Below are 19350 nucleotides of genomic sequence, written 5' to 3' on the forward strand. Positions count from 1 at the left end.
CGGACATCTGAGCTGAGCTGCCCTTCCCCCCTCCCCCTCTGCCTCTCAGGCCTTGCAGAACTTTTTCCTCCTTCCCATGACCCAGCTAGAGTCCTCATAGTCCAGCGACCTATGTGGACGGGTGGATTAAAAGCAGTCCCACCTTTCCTACTACGTCCCTTCTCAGCCCTATGGCCCCTCCCACTGGGCCTCCTCGAGCCACCCGGATCTCCACTCTTTGGGCGGCGCGGGGCGGGGCCGGGCAGGGCAGGCAGCGGCTGCGAGCGAGAGGCTAGCGAGCTGTCGTCGGTGGCGGCTACTCTCGCTCGCCCTGTGCCAGAGACTGGTCGGCTCCGGCCTTGGCAGCGGCCCCCACCCCAAGGTGAGGAGGTCGGGAGATGGCTGGGGTCCCCAAGGCCTGGGAATTTTTATTCTCCCCTGTCCAGCCTCCCCACCCCCACCCCAGGTCCAATCTCAACTGGTGCAGTGGGGCGCCGATGGGGACTGAACGGTTCTGATGGTGTCTAACGGGTCCTTTGAAAAGGAGGATTTGACTCGACTCGCAGAGTACAAATCTTCGACTTCATGAGGATGGATTTTTTTTTTTTTTGAGAGTTTGTAGGCCCACAATTAGATGGTTGTTTAAGCTCTGGGCCACTTAAAATTATCTCCTGGATCAGAGGAGACATCTGCCAACCAGAGGGTTAGGAGACACATCTGAGAAATTTGGCTAGAAGCCTAGGCTTAGACGGAATGAACAAAGTCAGTTCTTCTTGAACCCTGACCTAGTATCCACCTGTGTACACATCTGTCTTTATATGGAAATTTCATACTGGGCATGGGGAAGACTTGCTCAGTTGGTTTAATTCTCTCAGACCCTATGTAGTATGTATGTATGTGTATGTATGTATGTATGTATGTATGTATGTATGTATGTATGTATGTATGTATGTATATACATATTTTTTCCCCAAAGCTGTGATTCCACTTATAATCCTAGCACTGTCAAGGCAAGGGAGAGGACAAAGAGTTAGAACTCCTATGTTACAAAACCAGGCCGGCTAGGCCAGTGGCACAGGCCTTTGATTTTTAGCACCCCTAAAGTAGAGGCAGGCAGATCTGTGTGAGAATTCCAGGCCAGCCAGAGAGACAGGGTGAGATCCTGTCTCAAGAAACAGAACGTAAGGTAACTGGAGAATTGGTTCAGTGGTTAAGAGTGATTTTACTCTTCCCCAGGGAGGACCTGAGTTTGGTTCCCAGCACCCACATCAGGTAGCTCATGACTGCCTACAAGTCCAGTTCTAAGGGACCCAAAGCCCCCCAGCCCTCCACGTACCCGCGCATATACATTACGCAAATACATAATCTTGAAAAAAACAAACCAATGAGAATGGTACCTAAGGAACTGCAGTCAGAGGTAGTTCTCTGACCTCTACACACACAGGAGGGAATGGGGGGGATGAAGAGAGTTTGATCTTGTATTAATTATGGAGCCCTTCCACTAACTTATTTTTTTTTTTTTTAACAATGGCATTAGGGCTGAGGAACTAGCTCCACGGCTAGGAGCGTTTCTCTAGCACGCTCTGGGCCCTGAACTTGACCGCAGTGTCCTGAAACAAACAAGAGCAAAACAAACACAACAAAACCCACGTTGCCTTAAAATTTCTCTTCATGGCTGACTCTTTTTGGTGTCCCCTTAAAGTCAGCACGATGGGCAAGTGTTTCCCTGGGTTTTCCCTAGTTCCTTTTCGGCCTCAAGGCCACAAAGATTTAATCACCAACAACGGAGAACTTGAGACATAGCTTGTGACAACCCCCCAGCCCGGAGCAAACACTGTTGCAGCAAACACAGATGGCTGTTGCTAACAGCTGGGAGAACAGGCCTGGAGAGAGAGAGAAGAAGGCTGAGCATGTGATGTGAGGCAAATCTACCTTTGGGAGGGGCAGAAATGATAGAACAAGCCACAGTCCCAGCTGGGGTGAAGAACAGGACGTAAAGTGAGCATCAGATCAGGTGGACCAGCCTTCCTGACCTAACCTTTAGGGACGGGGAGAGGGGAGCCATGATAGAAGGTTTAAAAAAAAAAACAAAAACAAAAACAAAAACCTGGTGGACCTGCCTAAGAATCTGCCTAGGCTTGTGAGCTGGGTTCCCTGGGCTGTCCAGCAGAGGGCCCTGGCACCAGCAACTGGCTGAGGCTGCCTGGGGTGTGGGTGCTGGCTGGAACCCAGGCAAGAAGCTTGCCAGACGGGCTATTCTCCAATAATAACAGGCCTAGCTGTGGCCATCTGCATTGACGGCCAGGTCCCAGTGGGTGTGAGGAAAGGAACCAGCCTTCCCCAGTCTGGCTGGGACCCTCACCACTTCTCTCTTTCCGTCCTCCAGCTTGCTTTGCACACCAGGGCTCCCAGCCTGGCCATGCCTATTGGATCTCTCCCGAAACTGCGCCAGCTACGGATGGCTACAGAGCGAGACCTGGGATGGGGAAGAGGGGAAGGGCAGGGGCCCACGGAAGAAAGGAGGCAAAGGCAGGGAAAGACAGGGACTAAACAAACAGAGGGTAGGGATCTGGCGTTGTAGACAGACATGAGGTTACTCTTAAGCCATGGGATGGTGCCCAGAAAAATACCACCCAAGCCCGGCTTCCTGCCCTCTGTTTGCTTAGTGCTAGTGGGGAGATGTGTCATCTCTGTGGGAGCAGGAAGGCTGTATACACCCCAAACAGAACAGCTTGAGAGAACCCACTGTCCTACAGAGTCAGCTACCTCCTAAGGGCCCAGTCATTCTCTGGGGAGAGCTATTGCACCTTTCCCTTATGATGTTAGTACTGGTAATTGTTAATTAGTTCCAATGGTTTCTCTGGGGCATGGGCTCCTTAGGGAGGTCGGGTGAAGTAGGCAATCTGGATGGGATGCTCTTGCCTCAGGACCCTCCCCAACTTCTGTAGGGAGTGCTAATGTAGGGGCTTCTAATAAGTCCTTCCTTCTTGTAGGGCCTTGAGGGTGGGGGATATGGATGGACAAGATTTAGCAAGGCTTCTAGCCCCCAGGGTTGTCTTGGGATGGAACAGTGAAATGGTGGTTAGGACAAAGATATGCAGGATGTGAGGCCTTTCTTCCTGGCTCCCCCCTTCTCCGGTCTCCAGCTGTGCTTCAGTTTTTCTTAGAGACCTCAGGGCTGACCCTATGCAAAGAACCTTCAAGGCAAAGTTATAGGGGGAGGGAGGGAATGATGTTTGTGTGGTGTGCCAATCTGAGGGCTGGAGAGAGGAAACAAACACCTCCTGTGTCCGGGTTCCAGAACAATTAAATCTGAGGTATCCCACCAGGGTAGTGGGTGGAAAGTCTTCTTGAAGGGAAAAGGAGGAGTGGATAGGAAAAAGGATGTATTAGAAGGGTGTGTGTGTGTGAGGGGGTGCAACCAGTAAAACGGTGGAGTGTGAATAATGGCGTGGGCGGGGTTCGGAGAGGGATAACGGAACACCTGAGGTGGAGCGTGGCAGTGGGGGCGTCTGGGCCTGGGTGAGCAGAGGGCCTGTCTGTGGAAGAGTCCTGCCGTGGAACGTGTGGGAGTTAGGAGGGCAGGCCCAGCGCGGAAATTAGAGGTACCCAGTGTGGGGCCCGTGCCCCCTCCCAGGCTTCGGTGTCCTCCCAGGCGACGGTTGGGAAGGATCCAAAGACATGCTTGCCATCGAAGCCAGCAGCCCTGGCGGCCCGAGGCTCAGGGTCTCTGGGTTGTGAGCGGGTGAACTGTTAAGGGGGCGGCGAGGAGCCCGGGGGTGGGGCTGTACCCCGGAGGAGGTGGCTCGGGGCGGGCCCAGTAGAGGGCGGGTTTGAAAGCGCTCGGGCGGGCGCGGGAACCGCTGGCGGAGCGAGCAGATTTCGTCGCCGGAGGTGTCCTTCTCCAGCAGGTGCTCCTATGACCCGGGTGGAGCGTGCTGGGGACCCCGGGGTAGAGAGTGGCGTGTCCGGCCTGCTAGGAGGGAAGTGAGGCCCGGCCTCCCAGCTCCGAGGCGGCGACAGGGACTTTGGGGTGCGGCCCCCACGCGGCGTGTGCGGAGCAGCGCAGCACGGGGCGCGCATGGGCCTGGCTTTGGGTAGGGGGGATGATCCTTTTGTGGGGACCGGGGCGGAGGCGAGTCCAAGACAGCCTGGCTTCTGGGCCTGAAAGCGACTGTCTCTGTGTTGACTTCCGCAGAGGGTCGGCGAGTAGGTGGTTCAGTGCTATAGCTCCTGTTATGAACTGGAGAGAGGAGCTGTGCTGTCTTCTGCCCCGAGGCTGGAGGACGGGGAATGCGGGGATACAAATGAACGTGGGGTAGCTAGCTGCCCATTTACTGACTAAACTCCTGTCTCTGGACTCCCTTCCCTGGGAGCGTCCTCATTTACTCAACACGGAGAATTGAACCAGTGACAAGATAAGGACGCGCACCCCCAGGCTCCCGGTAGATGAAGGCTTGCTCCACCCCTGCACCTCACACCCCATTCGGGACCGTGCGGCTAGTCTGCTCCCTCTTCTTGACTAACCCTTCTCCCGTTCTGTTGTTCTGTTTGTCTTGTCCTGCTTGTGTGACCTTTGCATATATATACAATAATGTATGCGTGGTGGAATGGTTGTGAAGTGTCATGAATCTGAAACTAATGTTACGTGGGAGAATGACCTGATTTTCTCAACTTGTTTAAGCCCTTTAATTGGAGCACTGTTGCCCTCCTGGAAGTCTACATAGATCGCTGAGGAGCCTTATTAATTCACCTTCCCTACCTGAGAAGGAACCTAGAATAATTGGTGCATTGAAATTGATGCCGTTTTCCCCCAGTCACCAGCTTCCCAGCAATTGGCCCATCTATTCAGTAGAAACTGATCCCTACTAGCTTCGGGGGCAGCTAGGAGAGGGGCATCTGCAGATTCCAAGTAAAGGTTCTGACACAGCAAAAACTACACTGAGAAACTGAGCTTCGTGAGAGGTGTCATGTCGGGGCCCTAGGACACAGGAAGGCTTCAGATTGGTGGCTGCTTTCAGGGCCTCTCCATCTCAGACAGGTCAAGGCATGGCTGAAGTGACACCAGAGGCCCTGAACTGCTATTAGATCCCTGGTGGGACAAAAGCAAGGCACCTAAGCAGCGAATGGAATGTTTGGATGTGGGCGCGACCCAAGGGCTGCCTATGGCTTTAACTGGTGTCCAGGGGCATTTCTGCAAGGGGAGGTGTGTGTGTGTGAACACCTCTCCAAGCCTAGGCCAGTTTTATGATGGGAGAGTGTTAGCCCTCACTCTGGCTTGGGGCTACACTCACTTTTTTTTTAAAGATGTATTTATTTATTTCATGTATGTGAGTACATGGTCTCTGTCCTCAGACACACCAGAAGAGGCATCGGATCTCATTACAGATGGTTGTGAGCCACCATGTGGTTGCTGGGAATTAAGAGCAGTCAGTGCTCTTAACCACTGAGCCATCTCTCCAGCCCCCCCCCCCCCCCCGCTACATTCACTTTTGCTGGTGTATGAGAGGGGTGTGGAGTGCTCAGCTACGAGTTCAGTGTGCTGAGGGTCTGCTATGTTTGGATGGGGGTTCCTTCCCTTCTATCTAATAGAAACCTGAGTCCTCAGGCTCTCCCCAGCCCCAGCAGAACCTCTTGTCCTAGAAAAATAGCAACGCAACTGTTTACCACTCTGTCCCCAGTGCCTAGGAGGATGCTTGGCTGACACACAGAGAACCTCAGCTAATACTCCTTGAAACCAACAGAAGGAACCTTCTGCTTTCATCTGGAGGTGTGTGGCTCTGCTGTCTAGGATTGAGGGAAAGGAAGACCTTTGACCAGTCTGGGCTTCACCCACAGAAGAGCAGAAGCGGTTGTAGGGCCTGAGGGTGGCCAGCTGTGACTCTTGTCTGGGCGGGCGGGGCCTGAAGTCCTGGCCGCACCTGAGAGCTGACCTGGATGCCACAGGCTTAGCTCCTACCCTGCTGAGCCTGCTGCTTCTGCTGTCTTATCTCCCAGCTACCGGGTGGCCCTTTATCTCCTGGCTTCTTAGCTTGGGAGACCCTGCTGAATGGGGGCCCCTTGAGGCCTGAGGGATTCTCTCCCGATAAGCCCTTTGCCAACCTTTTCACTCTGGACCCAGGACCCAGCGTTCTGCCTGAGCGTGAGCTAGGACCCCCCTCCCAGGGAACGCCCAGGTGCCTTGGGCTTTCGCCCTCCTGCCAACATCGAGTCTCCAAGTTCGGTGAGTGATGGGATAGGGAGCTGAAGCAGCCTACCCTAGGCAGAGAATGGCAGTCTGAGGGGGGTCCCTGTGGGGCTGTGCCTTGTATATTCCCATCCTGCTGTCCTACAACTGAAAGCCTGTTCAGCCCACTGAGGCTGTGCTTTCCCTCTCCTCTTTGTGGATGGGCACCGAGCGGGATGCCGAGGGTGTGGGTAAGAGCTTTGGCATCACGATGCTAGCCTGTGCCTTCCTTACCTTCCCAAATTTCCCTTCAAAGCCACTGTCAGAAGCGGGAAGAGGATAGCTGGTGGCCTGTGCCTGAGAAAGGAACCGAGGTGGGGGCGGAGTGGGGTGGGAAAGAAGGGAACATTCTGGGACGTGGGGTCAAGGAAAGGAACTTGCTATGGAGAAGGCCATGTCCCTCCCACAATTATGAAATGTATTCTTGGAGAACTCGGGAAGCCCCCAGGCAGTGGTTGGAAGGAAAAGCTGAGGCACTGGCTACAGCAGAACCTGGAGGTAGTCCCAGTCCCTCTAGGAAGCAGCCTGGGAAGGCCCTCCCTGCCACAGTCATGGTTGGGGATGGGGTGGGGGGCACCCTGGAGCGAGAGTGCAGGCTCACAGCAGGCAGGCCTCAGGAGACCCGAGTTCCTGCAGGTCTGTTTGCTGTCTCACCGCTCTCCCCTCTTTTCCCTCTGCTCAGTCTCCTCCCCTCTGCCTGCCTCTGCCCTCTCTCTCTGCCCAGTGTCATCACTGTCCCCGACCCCTTTCATCTCTTTTCTGCCGTCTTTGACTCTCTTTCCCTGCCTCTCGGTCATGCGTCCTCCTCCTCTCTTGCTCCCCTCCCTTCGGTTTCAAGCTTATAAACCGCTTCTGCTGCTGGGTAAAAATAGCGGTGGCAGCGGCCAGGCGGGCAGCCAGGTACAGCCCAGTCAGGCAGAGAGACAACAGGAAGGGCTTACTGGGGCCAAAGGCCAGATGGGACTGAGTTGAGTGGTCCTGAGTCTATGGAGGCTCATAGGGTACCTTCCCTTGCCTACTCCAGCCCTAACCCAAGAGTCTGAGAAGGGCCCTGGGCAGTGTGGAAGTAGAACCAGACAGGGCTCAATATTCCTTTACCCCCAGCAAGAGCCAGAGGGAAGGAGCTGCCAACCAGGCACAGCGGAGAACACTGGAACCATGACAACCAGTCACCAGCCTCAGGACAGGTACTGGGTGGCCAAGGGGTGTGGCAGGGGGTGGTTATGAGTATGAGGAGAGAAACTGGTCTGGGAATCTAAGGTCTCTTGGGTAAGGGTGGGAGGCAGGCGCAGTACTTGGGACTTGGGGTACCCCAGAACTAACCGTGCTCCCCGCCTGGTGGTTCTGAGTCAGGTCTATGGGGTAGGGTGGAGAACATGCATGCCTTGGCTGGGTGCTGGCTCCTCTGCCTACAGGGCTAGGTGGGCAGCAGGCCCCTTCTTGAGTGTGTCAGTGTTTCCACTGTTAGCTGCGCAGCTAGACAGCAGCTTCCAGCCCCTCCCACCATCGCTGTGGGGAGACACTTGGCTGCTTCCGTCATTCCAGAGCACATCTGGCAGGACTACCCTTGTCCCTGGGGGCTGCCCTGGGGCCTCTGCCTCGGATGACCTCGGCCCACCCCGCTCTTTGGACTGACCCTTCTAGCCTTCTATCTCTGGAGCCTGTGATCTTCCTCAAGCTAGTTCAGGTCTGGGATGTGTGTTTTGATGGAAGAGGAGCTTGAGTCAAGTCTTCCACAGGGGCTGAGGCTTGTGGAAGTGTATGAAGCCATGTTGCACTCTTTCCAGATGGCCTGTATGTCCTGTGGGTCTTTCAACCCCTCATTGCTCCCCTGCCCACAATTTCCCTCTTGTGCCAAAGGCTATGTAATTAGGCCCATTCTGACTGGAGAGCTAGCTTCATCTTTCGGGGACCATTTCTCCGCCTGTAAAGTCTGGCGAGAATGTCATCTGTCTGTGACTGTTTTCTGAGGGGAAGAATTGTAATTGCAGATTCCAGCTTCCTGCCTCCTTTCTTTCCCCGGGCTGCCTGGTGCCCTGGTCTTGCCCCTCAACAATCTGCCCACTTCATTGCTGCCTGGCTTGCTAGTCCTTCCTCTGACCTCCTGTCCTGTAAAACCTTCCCTTGGAATTTTACCTTTCATCCGAGCCTTCGCACCAAGCCTTGAACATCTTGTCCTCAAGGGGAATGGATGAGGGCTTTGAAGGCTGTGGTGGCCATGGCTTAGACTGGCAAACTCCCAATGAAGGCTTACAAGGGCTCCAGTTCCACCGAGCTGGGTCCCCTGGCTCCCATCTCTGTGAAGTCTGTGGGTACCTGCTAAGGGGAAGGACGGTACTTTACCAGGTACAGGCAGCTGTAATGGGAGGGACAAGGGTTGCTAAGCTTATAGGCAAAACGACTGTCCAAAGTCATGCTCGCAGCCAGATGGTATCCATAATCCCTAGTCTGTCTGCTCTGTCCTGCCCTGGGTAGTTTAGACTATAAAACTGGTTCTGTCTAGTTAGGAAAAAAGATCTATAGCTCCCTACTTCCCAGTCCCGACACCCCATCTCTAGGCACCTAGCCCGTCTGACCCACTGGGTCTAGAGTTGTCTGGGTGTTTTCTGGCTTCAGAGTTCTTCAGGGAACTCCGGAGCTCCTCCTCTGACAGCTTAATTCCTCCAGCCGCTGCTGTGGCAGGGCCCTGGCAGGGCCCTGGCTGGTGTTCACTCGCTCTCCTTCAGCTACCTACCCACCTTATGTTCCCAAGCCCTCTCTGGCTGTGTGGATCACACTGCTTCCCAGCTCACCGGGTCCCCTAAGCCTTCTAGGACTTAAGAACAAAGGTCCTCTCTCCCGTGTCACTCAGAACCTCACAGGAGGGAGGGCACCTACAGTGGCACGGCCAGCACGGCTGGGGAGCTGGGGGTGGGGGGCGCTGACCACTTGGCTTTTCTCCTTCCTATACAGGTATAAGGCTGTCTGGCTCATCTTCTTTGTCCTGGGTCTGGGGACACTGCTCCCCTGGAATTTTTTTATAACAGCAACCCAGGTGAGGTTGGAGTGGGGACAGGCACTAGGTTCCAGAGATCATGTCCCCTAGGCTTTGGAGGCCTGGTTCTGTGCCTCTGGGCACAGAGACTCAGCCTCTGCAAACCCCACAGTATTTCACAAGCCGCCTGAACACGTCCCAGAATATATCCTTGGTCACCAACCAATCATGCGAAAGCACCGAGGCCTTGGCTGACCCCTCAGTGTCCTTGCCAGCCCGGAGTTCTCTCAGTGCCATCTTCAACAATGTCATGACCCTGTGTGCCATGTTGCCCTTGCTGATCTTCACCTGCCTCAACTCTTTCCTGCATCAGAAGTGAGTCTGTCCATCACACATGTCCAGTCAGCTCCCGCTTCCTCAGCCCCGGGCTGACCCTTGACCCCCATCGCCATCCCCCTGCCTCTCCTAGGGTGTCTCAGTCCCTTCGGATCTTGGGCAGCCTGCTGGCTATCCTGTTGGTGTTCCTCGTCACTGCCACCCTGGTGAAGGTGCAGATGGATGCCCTGTCCTTCTTCATCATCACCATGATCAAGATTGTGCTCATTAACTGTAATCGGGGGACGCTGTGGGCAGCCCGGGGCCTGGGTTGAGAGTTGGGGAAGATGAGGGTGGGGGTGGTTTGGGGTACAGCTCCCTGGGAACCCTGAGAGCTAGCCCCTGCTGACAAGCCGTCTTCACTCTTTGCCAGCATTTGGTGCCATTTTGCAAGCCAGCCTTTTCGGTCTGGCAGGCGTCCTGCCGGCCAACTACACAGCCCCCATCATGAGTGGCCAGGGCCTGGCTGGCTTCTTCACCTCTGTTGCCATGATCTGTGCCGTCGCCAGTGAGTCCTACTGCGCACACTGCCCTGCTTGCTGGTTGTGGGGAGGCGAGGTAGGGTGACTTGGCAGGTGGCATGTGTCTGAGCTTGTCCACTGTCTGCCAGGTGGCTCTAAGCTGTCAGAAAGTGCTTTTGGTTACTTCATCACGGCCTGTGCAGTTGTCATTCTGGCCATACTGTGTTACCTGGCCCTGCCTTGGATGGTGAGCAGATGGGGAGCTGGGGAGGCCTCGGGGTTCAAAGCAAGGGTGTCTTAAAACCGAAATATAGCAAGTCAGGGTCTGGAGCTGCTCCTGACTCCCATCTCCCTTGCTGGACAGGAATTCTACCGACATTACCTGCAGCTCAACCTTGCGGGGCCTGCAGAGCAGGAGACCAAGTTGGATCTCATCAGTGAAGGTCTTAATTACTAAAGGAAGTCTGGGAGGGTGGTAGGACCAGAGGGGAATGGTTGTGGGCATGTTGTCTTAACTGGCAGCCATGAGCCAAAGGAGGACACAGTGACCACAGGTAGGGTGAGGATTAAATCGGGATGAGCTGGGGAAGAGACGGGGGTGGGGGGCCCAGGGTGTGTGGGGTGTCTTGGAGTGTTACTCACTTGGTAAGAGTATTTGCACAGAGCCCTGAGTTTGATTCCTACACTGGGCAAGGTGATGCACATGTAACCTTAGTATTTGGGAAGGAGAGGCAGGAGGATGGGATTCAAGGTCATCCTTGGCTATACAGTGAGTTCAAGGCCAGCCTGACCTTCATAAAATCTTGATGAGGAAAGAAGGAAAACTTGGATTTCCCTGAGTGTCTCAGGCATTTGGACAGAGGTTAGCGGTTTCAGAGGGAACAGAGAATTACAGGAGCCTCCTGGGGAGAAGGGTAGCCCCCAGACGCTTGAGCCAAGGGCATTTAGATCTATGGGGTACTAGGGTATAATTAAGGGAGGTGTTCACTTTCAGATCATTCTACCAGTTGCTCTGACCTCCTCAACCTTTTACAACCTCTTACCCAATAGGAGAGGAGCCAAGAGGAGGAAGAGAGGAATCTGGGGTGCCAGGCCCCAACTCTCTACCCGCCAACAGAAACCAATCCATCAAAGCCATACTGAAGAGTGTACGTGGGTCTGGGGTGTCCTGCCTACACTTCCTTGCCCCTTTTCTCCTTTTGCTGTGTCTACCCTTACACCACTTCCCTTTCTGACCTAAGGCTGGGCTTTCTCCTGTTTTTTCCTTCCTTTGAATGGTGTGTGTGTGTGTGTGTGTGTGTGTGCATGCGCGCACGCGCGCACACGCGTGCGCGTACGAGTGCATGAGAGCTTTTTATTTATTTATTTTTAGAACAGGGTTTTGATGTAGCCCTGGTTGTCCTGGAACTTACTTTGTAGTAGGGGGTCTGCCACCAATGTCTGGCTCTCTGGTCTGTTGTACACAGCTGCCATGACAGCCCAGGGCCTTGGATAACTCTCTCTTCTCTCTCCAGATCTGGGTCCTGGCTCTGTCTGTCTGTTTCATCTTCACAGTCACCATTGGGTTGTTCCCTGCTGTGACTGCTGAGGTGGAATCCAGCATCGCAGGCACAAGTCCCTGGAGTAGGTTGTCATGTGTCTTCCCCCCCTCTTCCCGCTCAGGGTGGATTCAGCCAGTGTCTAAAGCAGAATTGAGGGTGGAGTATGGGCAACATGGGGACCCTTCTCCCCAGTTGGATCTACACAGGCCTACTCCACACCCTGCCATTGGCTGGAAACAGCTCTCTGATGCAGAGTGGGGAGGCGGAGGCCCAGAGAGGGCCAGGCGCTAAGTCTAAGTCTCTCTTGTAGAAAACTGCTACTTCATCCCTGTGGCCTGCTTCCTGAATTTCAATGTCTTTGACTGGCTAGGCCGGAGCCTCACAGCTATTTGCATGTGGGTGAGTAGAGGGTGGGCCATGGGACCTGTGGGATTCAAGTACCCTACTGAGGCCAAGAGAGACTCCAAGAAAGTGTGGTGGGGCTGGAGTGTGGCCCTATGATAGAGGGCTCACCTAGCACACATGACCCCTGGCTCCCATCTGTAAAACTGCAAGAAGGGAAAATAAATTAAGGGGCAGGGGGCTGGAGAGATGGCTCAGAGGTGAGGAACACTGACTGCTCCTCCAGAGGTCCTGAGTTCAGTTCCCAGCAACCACATGGTGGCTCACGACCATCTGTAATGGAATCCAATGCCCTCTTCTGGTGTGTCTGAAGACAGCTACAGTGTACTCATTTAAGAATTATTTTATTTATTTATTCCATGTATGTAAGTACACTGTTGCTGTCTTCAGACATACCTGAAGGGGAAATCGGATCCCATTACAGATGGTTGTGAGCCACCATGTGGTTGCTGGGAATTGAACTCAGGACCTCTGGAAGAGCAGTCGGTGCTCTTGACCGCTGAGCCATCTCTCCAGCCCCAGTGTACTCACTAAAAAAACAAAAAACAACAAAAAAAAAACCCAAAAAAAAAAAAACAAAAAAAAAACCCGAAAGAAGGGGAAAATGCTGTGTAACGAGAGCTATCCTTTTCAAATCTACATGTAACTTATGTGTAACTATGTGTATAAGTTCATTTTGTTTGCTTATCCATCAAGGCAGGGTTTCTCTGTATTGCTATCTGGGAATTTACTTTGTAGACCAAGCTGGCCTTGAACTCACAGAGATCTACCTGCCTCTGGCTCCTGGGTGCTGGGATTAAAGGCATGTGCCGCCACTGCTCAGCTGGTTTTTTTTCTTCCTTTTTTTCTTTTCTTTCTTAAAGATTTATTTATTTAATGTATGAGTACCCTGTCGCTGTCTTCAGACACACCAGAAGAGGGCATCAGATCCCATTACAGATGGTTGTGAGCCACCGTGTGGTTGCTGGGAATCGAACTCAGGACCTCTGGAAGAGCAGTCAGTGCTCTTAACCACTGAGCCATCTCTCCAGCCCCCTTTCTCTCAATCTCTCTCTCTCTCTCTCTCTCTCTCTCTCTCTCTCTCTTTTCTTTTTGTGACAGGGTCTTATTATGTAGGTCTGAATCTGGTTTTCCTGGAACATGCTGTTTAGATCAGGTTGGCTTCGAACTCAGATCTTTTGCTCCCTGCCTCCCAAGTGCCTGTGCCACCATGATACAGCTAAGATTTTAAAATCGTGTGTGAGGGTGTGTACATGTGGGTGCAGGTGCCCACAGAGGCCAGAAGAGGGCAGCAGATCTCCCTGAAGCTGGAGTGATGGGAGTTTATGAATACTGGAAACTAACCTTGGCTCTTGTACAAGAGCAGTACTCCCTCTATCGAGCCGTATCTCTAGCCCATGCATACAGTTCTTCGGCGTGTAGCCTGGCAGAGGTGTGTGTCTGTATGTCCCCTACCTGGATTGAAAGATACATTCCAGCATTTGGGGCTTGGCACTGCTGCCCAGTTAATATGATGCCCCACGAAGCCCCAAGTTTAACCCAGGGCACCTCACAAGTACAGCAGTCCACACTGAAATCCCAGCACTTGGGAGTTAGAAACCGGAGGACTGGAAGATCAAGGTCATTCTTGGCCGCGGAGTGAGTTTGAGGCCCTCCCTAGGATACATGAAAACTTGTCTTACAAAGAAGAAAAATCTGATATCCCAGAGGCAGCACTGTGTCCCTAGCAATCAGCACCCTCCAAAGGTATCCAGGCCTAGAGGTTTTATCCGAGTCCCTAGGCCCAAGTGCGCCATGAGGACGGACACCCGCTGAAGCTTTGCTGGTCATTGCAGCCTGGTCAGGACAGCCGCTGGTTGCCGGTCCTGGTCGCCTGCAGGGTTGTGTTTATCCCCCTGCTGATGCTCTGCAATGTGAAGCAGCACCACTACCTGCCCTCCCTCTTTAAGCATGATGTCTGGTTCATCACCTTCATGGCCGCCTTTGCCTTCTCCAATGGCTACCTCGCCAGCCTCTGCATGTGCTTCGGGCCCAAGTGAGTGGGGCCACGTGGGAGGGAATGTGGGGCCATCAGGCAGGGCTTAGGGGGAGGTGGCAATAGGAGAGTCCCTCCCATCCCAACTGCTAGCCCCAGGAGCTGGGGCTTGTGAGGGGGAGTGGAGGTGAGGGCTTGCAAATGTGCTCTTGCTGAACTGTGTGGGAGGGGATCAAGGCTGGAGGATGGTTCCGAGACACATTTTCCCAGGAAGTGGGCTGGGAGTGGGAGTTTAGGAAGGCACTCAGGGGCAGGGCTGGGCTTGGCTTACCTAAGATCACCTTGCCTTTTTTTTTTAGGAAAGTCAAACCGGCTGAGGCAGAGACTGCCGGAAACATCATGTCCTTCTTTCTGTGTCTGGGCCTGGCTCTGGGAGCTGTGTTGTCCTTCTTGTTAAGGGCACTTGTGTGAGCGACCCTGTGTGGACAGAGGAACTACACTGCCTGCTTCCTGCTCACTTCCTTCGCTGTTAGGGACGAGCAGGGGTCCAGAGGGCTGCTCTTCTGCTTTCCTCCGGTGCTGGGCCCAGATGTCCAGGAACAAAGGAGGGAGCCTCTGAGGATGGACTTGGGATTGGGGGTCAGAGTGGTAGGGGGACAATGGTCTCTGACGGACAGCTCTGACTGATCCCTGCCTAAGCCAAGCACAAGAGACTCCACAAGGATGGGGTGGAGACAGATGGCTGACTGTGTATCATGATCTGATGTCCCTTGCCCTTCTTTCTTCTGTGCCTGTTCCAGGTCCCCGATCCTTGTCATTTTACTGCCTTTTTTATACTGACAGAAACCAGGTGCCTTCAGAGGCCATCTGATTAAATAAACATTTTTTTCCTCCATAGCTCTGTGCATCTGTCCAAGGTTTAACCCTTTGGGGAGTTGAGAAGGCTGGCAGCGTGAGTCTAGGTTTCTGCATGACCTAAGGCTGGTGCCTCGGTATAAGGGAAGGATGGAGTCTTTCGGTCTCAGGGGCTGCAGCGCCCCCTGCTGGAGCCACAAGGAAGGAGAGGTCTGGAGCCAAGACACCCCACCCAGACTGTGGCCCAGATTTAGAAAGACTAATTTTTTGGAGACAGGATGTAGCCCAAGTTATCTTCACATTCCATAAGTCCCTGAAGATGGCCTCAGACAGCTCCTCCTGCCTTTGTCTCTTACATGCTTGTGCTGCCGCTGTGTACCACCATGTCCTAGATCTAGGGATCAAGTCCAGGGCTTTGTGCACGCTAGCTAGGTCAGTGCTCTGCTAGCTGAGCTATGCCTCAGCCCCTCTTTCTCATTTCAAAGGCCTAGAAATGGTGACAGCTTTGTCTTCACCACTACCTTCCCCTCCCCCACCAGCGCTGTCCTCAGCCCCTGGAATGAACTCTGCCAAGCTGGCCAGCACCACCCCCAGCTCCTGGCCATACTCCCTCATCTCTGGGCAGGAAAAGGCTGAGGCTTGGGTTCTCCCTTACCTTGGCTCCAGGCCCTGACACCAAAGCCCAGGCTGCCAGACTTCCTGGAGAACAACAGGCCTGTGTGTCCTCAGGTTGGTGTTGGACCTTCCCCTTCTCCAGGCATACTGCGGTCTGAGGAAAGGTGGGTTGGTATGGGACGTGAGACTCTCTCAGCGGAGGGGATGTTACCGCTGGTGCTCCAGCTCAGGATTGACTGAGTGGGGAAGAAACTCTCACTCCCCAGCCCTGGGAAGCATCCTGACTTTTCCCAGGAAGGCAGAAGCTTTGGTCCCCTCCCCTCCCCCAAGGCCGCTTGCTCTTTGGTCCTTTACCAGCTGATGGCTACAGAGTTGGCCTTACTGTTGGAACTTCCTTTTTCACAGAAATGTCATTTAAACCAGTGGTTCTCAGACTTCCTATGTTTCAGCCCTTTAATACAGTTCCTCATGCGGCGAGCACCAGCCATAAAATTATCTTTGTTGCTGTTAGGAATCGTTCTATAAATAACTGTTTTCCGATGGTCTTGGGTGACCCCGTGAAAGAGTCCTTAGACCCACCCCAAAGGAATGAGCTGATTCGAAGGCTTCAGACCTCCATGGGTAGTAGTGGTTGTTTTGTTTTTTCTTTTTTGTTGAGACAGGGTTTCTCTCTAACCTTGGCTGTTCTGGAACTCTGTAGACCAGGCTGGCCTTAAACACAGAGATCCATCTGTCTCTGCTTCCTGAGAGCTAGGAGTTAAAGGTGTGTACTACCACGGCCTGGGTTGTTTTAAATTCTTTTTCCTTTTTTAAAAAAAAAAATGTCATGTGCATTGGTGTTTTTGCTTACATGTATGTCCGTGTGAGAGCATCCGATCCTCTGGAGCTGGAGGTAAAGACAGTTGGGGGCTTCCATGTGCTGGGAATTGAACCCAGGTCTCCTGGAAGAGCAGCCATCCCACCCCCCAGCCTCCAGCTGCTAGTTCTCCGTTCTTCCGAAGGCCAAGCTTTTCGGTGGGTTCAAGGTTAAATGTATGGTTGTACTGTGCTAGCATTGACGTCCTTGGCTGGTTTGTCAAGCTGCATACGTGCCTGAGCATTGGTGGCGCTCACCTTTAATCCCAGCACCCTGGAGTCAGAGGCCTGCAGATCTGTGAGTTCAAGGCTGTTTCGGCGGTCTACAGAGTCTACAAGTCCCAGGACAGCCAGGGCAATACAGAGAAACCATGTTTCAAACCAGCAACCAAACCAACTAACAAAAAACTCCAGCATATATCTGAGCTGTTAGAAGTGGCCTCCTGTGTTATCTGGTTCAAACTGCCTGCTCCTTAGTTATGAGGCAAGCTAAAAAGTAGAAACAAGTCTCTCCTGCTTGCCCTTAGCTCCCCTGACTGACTTCCTCCTTGTACTGAAACTCCGAGAGGCTTAGCAGCTTTCTCCTTCCGCACTAGTAGCCTCCGGGGAACCCAAGTTTCTTCCCAAACTCTTTAACCTCCTACCTGCAGGCTAGCTTCTGAGTTTCCTCTAACCCACCCCACGTGTGGCCACAAGAAACTAGAGGGAGTGTAATTACTCATTTTTTAAAGATGTATGTATGAGTCCACTGTCACTGTCCTCAGACACACCAGAAGAGGGCATCAGATCCCATTACAGATGGCTGTGAGCCACCATGTGGTTGCTGGGAGTTGAACTCGGGACCTCTGGAAGAGCAGTCAGTGCTCTCACCTCTCCAGCCCCTCTGCCTCCAACTTTTTTGAGACAGTTTTTCTCTATAGCCCTGACTGTCTTAGAACTTGCTCTGTAGAGATCCTCCTGCCTCTGCCGCCTGAGCTCTGGGAAGATAAGCCATGTGCCACCATTGCCCAGCCTATAACTATTTTCTTGTTTTTACTGGAAGATGAGGTCCTGTCTTTTCAGAAGAGTCTTCAAGATTCAGCCTCATGGCTCTGCATCCTAGCTGGCCTGTTACTCACTATGGCTAGCCTCCCGAGGGCTATGGCACCATCGCAAGGAAACTTTTGTACAGCATTACAACGGGCGTCTCTCCTGGGGACATGCACCTACTTCCCCAAAGTGTCTTGATGTTCAGCCAGCCACCCTCGGCTTGTGCAGCTCTCTTCCCCTTCGGCACCCTAGGGCGTTTGTAGCGTGACTTAGCTCCTGTCACACGTTCTTTGAGTTGAAAGTGCTGTCCCTGGCTCCTAGGGGTGCGCGGAAGATATGCATGAGCATGGACACCCAGATATGTGGCAGCACTCATGTCTTTGGATGTTAATGGGATCCCAACACCAGCGCTGACCGGAACGGGTGTCCGAGGGGGTGTTTATGATCCTGCCACCAGTGTTGAAGAAAATGGCTGGAATATGATTGTTTCCCCCCAAAGTCTTTCTTAAAAATTATTTTATGTACATTGGTGTTTTGCTTGCATATATGTCTAGCTGCAGACGGTTGTGAGCTTCTATGTGGGTCCTGGGAATTGAACCCAGGTTCTCCGGAGGAGGAACCAGTGCTCTTAACCAATGAGACATCTCTCTGCTTCCCCTGCCCCAAAGTCTTCCAATGCAGTCTTGTCCCTGTGTAAAAACACTGATTGCTTCTACCACAAGCAGGCTCTGCAGGCAACACGCGACCTTGAGGGTCAAGAGCGTCAGGAGCCACTGCTGGTCACTTCCACTTCCTGGGAGGAAGGGAGGATTGAGCAAGGGACGGCCAGGTATTTTTCCTGCCACCATGCTGCACGTCACTTCCTGACATTTCTGTTCAAGGCAGTCTGTTCAGCTTCTGGAAGGCTGCCGCTGATGTACCAGTCCCTTTACTGTGTGGGTCAAGGTGGTAATGACTGCAGAGCGCCATCTCGTGGTCATAATCCATCACTGCGATTGAGCTGGTCGGTGACTGCAGGGATGTTTACTTTTTTTTTGGTGTTTACATGAGAAGACTGGTAAATTCTACCTTTGTCTTAAAAACTGATTTAGGTATGGAAAGGAGGAGGTGTGAAGACGTGGATAAAATGGAAATGGAGAGTAAGGGGAACCTCGACTCTCACCAAAACTATTGTTCTTAAGTTGCTAGCAACTCAGAATGGACGTGAGCAGAGAGCTGTGCTGTCTGGCCAGCACAGACAAACAGGAAAGAACGACCGCAGGAGGTTGGCCAGAAGACCTGATGTCACAGCCTGGCTGGCAGTCTGTGCAGGCCCCTGGGGATCATCGAGTTCCTAGGGTAGAAATGGCCAAGTCCTAGTGTCCTTAACCCATCCGTGATTCTGTGTTCTAGTCTGGTTCTAACAGCCTTGCAGCCCACACTTACTGTGTTTATTTTCAAGGTGTGTCCATTAGGTTCTTTAACCCTCCGGTAGTCCTGAGTACCTGCGGGGAAGTGCTCAGTGTGGATCAGCAAGGCCCAAGATAGCAGCAACCTCTTTCTTAGCCTTTGCAGAAAGAGGTGGGGCCACTTGGCTTGAATTCAGATCCCAGCTGTTCAAACCTGAAGAAGCCTGGGCCACTCACCATTCTCGGTGGCTCTGGTTCCTCAGAGGAAATGACATCAGGAAGGGCCTGCTAAGGGAATTAAGGCCATGTGTCCTGAGTTGAAAAGAGAAGAGTTTGAATGCTGCAAGGTCCCCTGGTAGCCAGGATGAGTCCATGCATCCTGGGGCGGCCTACCTGAGCTACTTGCTCCCCTCCCCGACACCTCTAGGCTCTGGAAACTTGAGAACCAAACTATACTTGCTTACTTACCATTTCCAATGTGTATTACTTACTACTTGGCTTCTTGCCTTCAGTCAGGAATCACAAGGCCATGGGGACAGGATGCAGGGGTTGCACGCTAGGTTTGCCGCAGAGGCTGCTGGAGCTGAGCGAAGTACGTCACGGTTTCCCAGGCCCCGCCCCCATGGGAGCACCGCTTCCACTTGCTTGTGAGGAAGTCAGACCGTAGGACTGCTC

At 53.2% G+C, this 19350-nt stretch overlaps 1 protein-coding gene across 7 annotated transcripts; it reads left to right on the plus strand.

Moving 5' to 3' along the window:
• Window positions 1-288: 288 nt before the first annotated feature.
• Window positions 289-14830, plus strand: Slc29a1 (solute carrier family 29 member 1). 7 transcript variants are annotated; one of them, XM_006244561.4, is made up of 16 exons: window positions 3803-3890; window positions 4178-4424; window positions 5661-5749; window positions 6101-6202; window positions 7310-7392; window positions 9158-9239; window positions 9352-9554; window positions 9649-9788; window positions 9928-10062; window positions 10165-10262; window positions 10380-10458; window positions 11066-11163; window positions 11530-11638; window positions 11867-11955; window positions 13794-13993; window positions 14293-14830. In XM_006244561.4, the coding sequence occupies exons 5-16, from the start codon at window positions 7364-7366 to the stop codon at window positions 14402-14404; spliced, it is 1374 nt and encodes a 457-aa protein (XP_006244623.1). In that variant the 5' UTR covers window positions 3803-3890; window positions 4178-4424; window positions 5661-5749; window positions 6101-6202; window positions 7310-7363; the 3' UTR covers window positions 14405-14830. The 7 variants fall into 7 exon arrangements, with proteins under 7 accessions (NP_113872.1, XP_006244625.1, XP_006244622.1 ...); NM_031684.2 differs by lacking the exons at window positions 3803-3890; window positions 4178-4424 and adding an exon at window positions 289-361 and having other exon boundaries at window positions 14293-14828; XM_006244563.5 differs by lacking the exons at window positions 3803-3890; window positions 4178-4424 and adding an exon at window positions 3467-3584.
• The last annotated feature ends 4520 nt before the right edge of the window (window positions 14831-19350 follow it).

Source organism: Rattus norvegicus, chromosome 9 (genome assembly GCF_036323735.1).
Source record: "Rattus norvegicus strain BN/NHsdMcwi chromosome 9, GRCr8, whole genome shotgun sequence".
Lineage (NCBI taxonomy): Eukaryota > Metazoa > Chordata > Mammalia > Rodentia > Muridae > Rattus > Rattus norvegicus.

What these genes read in the sequence shown, in the direction of transcription:
- Slc29a1 (NM_031684.2), top strand. Translation starts at nt 7,364, where the DNA reads ATGACAACCAGTCACCAGCCTCAGGACAG. An exon ending in CGCAGGCACAAGTCCCTGGA is followed by an intron (nt 11,639 to 11,866) that starts GTAGGTTGTCAT and finishes TCTCTCTTGTAG; the next exon opens with AAAACTGCTACTTCATCCCT. An exon ending in TCACAGCTATTTGCATGTGG is followed by an intron (nt 11,956 to 13,793) that starts GTGAGTAGAGGG and finishes TGGTCATTGCAG; the next exon opens with CCTGGTCAGGACAGCCGCTG.